The sequence below is a fragment of the Dipteris shenzhenensis genome, chromosome 5 (genome assembly GCF_047967505.1).
Source record: "Dipteris shenzhenensis isolate YYH24624 ecotype China chromosome 5, Dip_SZ_1.0, whole genome shotgun sequence".
Taxonomy (NCBI): domain Eukaryota; kingdom Viridiplantae; phylum Streptophyta; class Polypodiopsida; order Gleicheniales; family Dipteridaceae; genus Dipteris; species Dipteris shenzhenensis.
The window spans coordinates 16,205,010-16,211,291 of NC_141600.1; the positions used below are offsets into that span (position 1 = coordinate 16,205,010).

The following is a 6,282-nucleotide window of genomic DNA, read 5'->3' on the forward strand; positions in this document are numbered from 1 at the left end:
TCTTTTGCTCCTTACTCCAAGGAGCTTCCTTGGGTATGTGGCCTTTGTCTTAGATGTAGCACTGCATACACGCAATAAAATTCTCCAAGATTCCCTGACCTATCTTATCCTGATCGAAATAATCCATGTTTGTGCCATATGTAGAGAGACACAGATATGCCCTAGGGATCGATGTCACATCTACCTCCCCATCCTTTATATCATAATACTAACGGTACAGCTCCTCCAAGTATGATATCATAGCTTCTTAGCTAGGAGCCATTGAGAGTGAGCTCAGAGTAAGGGAGAAAAGACTGTAAGAGAATGGGGGGAGTAGTAGAGTAGGAGAGAAGAAGGGAATGACGAGAGAAGTAGCAGAGTAGGAGAGGAGTAGCAAAGTAGTAAAGGACCAATGAGAGGAGTAGTAGAGTGGAAACAGGGGAACAATGAGAAGGGAATCAGCAATAGACCGAAAGGGAACGACGAGAGATATAGTAGGAGAGTGGTGTGAGACAATGAAGAGATGAGAGGAGACTTTAATAAAGATTAAAGGAGGATGAAGCAGAGAAGAAAAAAGAAAACAATAAAATGTACAAAAGATGAGGAGGATAAAGCGGAGGGGATGATTGGACTAAAGTGATTGGGAATGTGATTGGCAAAGATTGTGAAATAAAGGAGAGGGAATAAAGGATTAGGGAATAGAGTGACTGGGGAATAAAGGATTGGGGATGCAATAAAGTTTTTTAGAATTATCATTTCAGAATATATTAGCTTGTGCAATATATATTGGCTTGTTGGTACACCCTTAATTTTTTGAATAGAATTGAATGTGATTGTAGCTTGTTTGTACCCTGTATTTTTTTATAGTTCTTAAATGAGTGCCCTGATATGATTTGTAATGTGTTTTATATGCCCATATTTGGTTGTTTTTTTTCCAATTATAAATGGACCGCCCAAATCCCCAAAAATCTTCCCTAAACCAAAACCCTCTTCCCCATGTTGCCACCATTTGACATTTGGATACCTTGCTACTCCATGTAGTAGACAAAATTCAACATGATGAAGAATGGGTTAAGTTTAACATGGAAGTGCACATGCACGGTTGGGGTCGAGATAGATCGTTGAGCGAGGAACATTTCTTGAGAATCACAAGAACCAACATGAGGGTCTCCACAAGCTTTGGAGGGATAGGTTCGAGCAAGAAATCAATAAAGGAGGAGACCGTGAAGGATATTATGGGTTGTGTTCAAATCTTCTTGGACGGTTGTGGGTACATCATCCAAGAAGAGTATCAGTATATAGAAGAAGATGTGCAAGATAAGGAATTTAATAGTAAAACTATTCCAAACTCTTTCACAGACAACCACCGAGCTGGTGGAATATATTGTTGTTTAACCACGTTGGTTTAAGATAATGACATAAAATAGTTTTTGACCTAAACCATCATGGTGATATATTACATGGTGTTTAAACCATTGGGCTAGTTTAGGACAATCACATTAAGTCCAAGCCATCCCAGTTTAGAAATTATAACAATTAAAATATTCCAAAACTCAATCACACATAACCATCGGGCTAGTGAAATATATTGTTGTTCAACCTCGCTAGTTTAGGACAATCAAATCAAAACGGTAAAATATTGCATGATGTTCCAACCATCGAGTTGGTTTAGGACAATCATGGTAAGTCTAAGCCAACCCACTTTAAAAATTAAGTAATTAAACTATTCAAAAACTCGTTCAGAGACAACCACCAGGCTGGTGAAATATATAACAGTTCAACCATCTAAACACTGGGCTGGTTTAGGACAATTACATTAAGTCCAAGCTAGTCTAGCTTAGATATTAAATTAAACAATTAAACAATTTCAAAACTCATGCACAAACAACATCGGGGTTGGTTTAGTCAACCACTGTGTTGTATCAAGCATGTGTATGATGTTCTCATCCCACTGCTGGTGTCTCGTTCACTTTTTGCAGACGCCCTTATTTGGAGAAACTCTCGTATTCTCATGCCAAAATGTATCACTCAATTAATAACTTTTGCACTTAGGCCGTCTCTCCTTTTTTTGCATTCTATTAAAGCCTATACACTTATCAAATTGGAAGATCCTGCATTGCTTCCATTCTACGTCGAGCCACTGAAGCCATGTTGGTCCTTCTGATTGACATCTTTAACATTGTGCAACAATGCCATTTCTCCTTTGTTTCAGAGGATACCAACATAGCTAATGTCGCCCACTTTGCATCTAGCTAATCTAAGTTGTATACCCCTTCCACTTTTTGTCGGCCATTTCTTAGGTTAGAGAGCATCATCTCTTGGGCGTGCATCTCCCAAGGTGTTGGCAGTGGTTGTCACTCTATGAAATTCACAATGCAGGCTAAAGCTAGTGAAGACTTAAGATAGATATTCACCTGAATGGCTTCATATTGCTACCTCAAATACTCCCAAATGTGAGACCACAACTCATGTTCTTTGCTCTAATGGCAATGATCAAATATGTGCATTTGCAATTGCTTCCTGCTGCTTCTCTGCAAGGGTCCTTCTTTCTTCTCGTTGTTTCTCCCTCCATAAATATGCAGCATTCGTATCTTGTAGCCTCTACATGTTTCTCTTGCAAGCCATGACGAGCTGCATCTTGCCATTGATGCCAAGGAGATGATTAGTTAACCACCACCAAACCAAAGACCAACTAGCTTGTTAGGAGAGCAAAGAATAGAACACGACTTACCCGAGTTAAGAAGATAATGCCAAACCAAAAAGAAAGAAGTCACATCAAGTTGACTCTGCATGGGCAGCTTGTAGGAGGAGAATGTACTTTGTAGGGTGGTAGGAGGAGGATACACTTTAATATTCAAAGATTTGTAGGACAGGGTGTGCAAAATTTTTAGCCACCATGATTTCTTCCTCCGATGATTCACGTCAACAAAATTGGATATACCAGTTGCCTGCACACAATTGCAATGTGGCCCAAATTTCTTCAAAATACAGATAGGCCAAAGGACACACTATTGGGGCTTGATGTTGTATATTGTGAAATGAAATGACCTTTGACATACTTATGAGCCATATAGCAAGGAATTGCATAGAAAAAGAACCAATACAAAATTGTAAATAGTGTTAGATTTATTAAAAGATCTTTGCACATGCACAAATTGCACATTTCTACATTTCTCCATTCTAGGGTGAATTTGGATACCAAAATCCCTAACTATCAATGCTTTAAGGTTAACATGTACTAGTCTCACTAGTTTGGCTACCATTTTTCCATTTGGTTTTGGTTTTTAGCAAAACAAAGAACAATTATAGAGCATGTCCTTAAATGGGTGTGCATAACTTTAGCACAACATTGGAGGCTCCTTAAACCACATCTAAGGTTCTCAATTAAGTGTTTCCTTTGGTTGAGGAGAATCTCACGTAGTGTACTTTTGATTAATTACTTGGTTACATGTATGTATAGAACAAAATTTTAATATTTTTGAATAAATTGTTAGATCCTGTACTCTTCAGGGTGCATGCTTCTTATGCAACATAGAACTTGTAATCAATGGTCTTGTTCCAAATATTTATTCCATATGTTTTTGGTCTCATGTTCAAGATTGAATGTGTACCACAACTTGAAGACAAAGTTTATCGAATTCCGTTGAGCAATGCATAAGTTATGGGTTGGGCAAGATACCTACATACAAAAAAAGGCATGAACCTCATAAAAAATGGCTACACCCAAGCAAACATTAAACCATGTGTGTGTGTATGTAGGTATATAATAATACATACATATTTACAAGTGTGTGTGTGTGTGTACAATATATACATACATATTTACATAAATACATATGTATATATTATATACCCACACACACACACATGTATGTATGTATATAGCGAGAGAGAGAGAGAGAGAGAAAGAGAGAGAGAGAGAGAGGTCTTGAATGCAGAAATCATATCCAAAATTAGCATAGCTGTATAGCTAGATGTATAAAGCATATGTCAACATTTTAAATCAAGGATTGCACAAAAGGTCACAGGCTTAGACCTAGGTACTAGTTAAGATTCTTTAGATACTAGTTAACATTCTTTTGCCACTTTTATTATGTTCTAGTAGTTTTGTGCAACCATGTGGTAGTTGAAAGAGCTCTCTACTTAGTGTGTAAAAGCCTTGGAGTTCTAGCTAGATACATCCCAAAAAGTTTTAAAAGTAGCACATACACTTCTCGTTCGTTAAATTGTGCATTTTGGACACATGAAGAATCTCGAGCTGGTTGTGTTGCAAGGGTTTTAAACTCACTCAAGAGTAATCACCTAGCATTGCTTCATAAGTTTGGTTATGAGATGAAAGGTGAGATACAATGTAATTAATCAGAGTACCTCTCGATCCTTGCCCATCGAGCAGCTGCATGAACGCAGTGCATGCATATTATTCGCTTGCTGCATCTCCTCCATGTCACTCAAGTTCAACGGAGGATAATCAGTGTATCCTTTCACCTGATCATGTGTGTAGAATGCGGAGCTATCGTACGAGTTGAGTTTTGCATCCAGCGCAAATCTCACCGGTAGATCTGGATTGGATATAAATAAGCGGCCATACGCTACCAGATCTGCATAGCCCGATCGAACGGCTTCCTTGCCCGACTCCCTCGTGTGCCCCCCGCTGATCATCACAACTCCATCGTAAGCTTCCGAGAAAATGCGGCAATCCTCTGTGGTGAACGTGATGCCTTGCGATGTCAATCGCGGCTCTGTAAGATGTAGGTATGCTAGATTCAGCTTGTTCAATTGTTGCACAAGGTATGAACCCAGGGCCACAGGGTTGGAATCGACAGCACCCACGTGATCGATAACTGGGGAAATTCGCACTGCGGTTCTGTCCGCTCCGATCTCTTCAGCCACGGCCCTTACAACTTCTAAGCAAAATCTGCAACGATTCTCGATGGAAACCCCGTATTCGTCTTTCCGATCATTTATCCCGTCCTTCAAGAACTGGTCAATGAGATAGCCGTGCGCTGCGTGTATTTCCACACCATCAAAACCTGGTTCTTTTTCAAGAGAAAACGATTTTATTTTGTTACTATCACAAAGATTTTGCCAACCATTACAAGAGTAACTACGCAGAACAAATTTGAAACGAAGCATGATCCAGGACATAACTACATGCCAATGTAGATCTACCTGCCAGCCTCGCTAATCTCGTTGCTTTTCGAAACTGCTCAACTCTTTCCCCGATCTCTGCCGTCTGTAATTCACGTGGGACTGCGTAATCGTGCCACTTTCCGTCGGGTAATCGGATAGACCAAGGTGCTGGAATGCTTCTGCTTGTCGACGAGACGGGAGACACGTTCCCGGGCTGGTAGACTGCAAATGACCGTCTGGATAAAGCTAATTAAACTGCATTTAGGATTTGTCAAAGTCTGTATAAGAATCTGATCAGAACTTAGAACTTTTACAAAGCCAAGCTCTCACATCCGTGTGAAGCTCGACCAACATGCCATAGCTGACAAAATATAACACCTCCACGTTGATGAACAGCGCGCACAACGTCTTTCCAGGCCTCGACTTGCTTGTGAGTGAAAATGCCTGGGGTGTGTGGAAACCTGTGAGGATCAAACAATACACCACTTAAGATTCATATCTGACAAAACGAAAACGAAGTCTGCCTTATCCTAACGTTAGTTGGATGAGATGCACAGCCTACCCAATGCCTTCTTGTTCCACAGCCACGGCTTCGGTGATAAGGAGGCCTCCTGGGGTTGCTCTTTGTGAATAGTACTTTACGTGAGCAGGCTGGGGCACATAATTCAGAGCGCGACAACGGGTGAGTGGTGCTAAAACTACCCTGCAAAGTGCGAGACATAATACGAGAGATCAGCTCATACTAAATCAAAGCCCCTCCTCCACATCACGCCGTATGATCCGAAGGCGGAGCAAATACCTGTGTGACAGGAAGAAACGTCCCACTTGAAACGGCGATAACAGGGTTTCATGGACATCATCGGAATCGATGCTTGGCTGCATCTTCGCGTCCATGTTATAGGCGTTTGAAATTAGCCTGTACTAGGACGGTGGTAATGCACCTAGACACTTGATCCACTTGCAGGCGATGAAGGCACAGAATTCAGAGCATAGGGTGAGGTGCCCGAAGCAACGAGCCGAAGCCAATATAGCACATTCAACTTAAATTTTGCATATTGGGCATAAAGGACCAGGGAAAAGCATCGACCATGTGTTGTTAGACGGAGGAAAACGGTCTAAAAGCGTGGAAGCTGGCAAGGAGGAGACGTCACCGATGCTATATGTCGACGGTCA

General features: G+C 40.8%; 1 protein-coding gene across 1 annotated transcript; it reads right to left on the reverse strand.

Annotated features, from left to right (window-relative positions):
* Positions 1-4,338: 4,338 nt before the first annotated feature.
* LOC147901673 (12-oxophytodienoate reductase 7-like) lies at positions 4,339-6,003 on the reverse strand. The gene is made up of 5 exons (XM_087375218.1): positions 5,909-6,003; positions 5,672-5,812; positions 5,440-5,570; positions 5,149-5,331; positions 4,339-5,009 (listed from the first exon to the last, which is right to left on the reverse strand). Exons 1-5 carry the CDS (start codon positions 6,001-6,003, stop codon positions 4,339-4,341), a joined length of 1,221 nt encoding a protein of 406 aa, XP_087231344.1.
* Between the last annotated feature and the right edge of the window lie 279 nt (positions 6,004-6,282).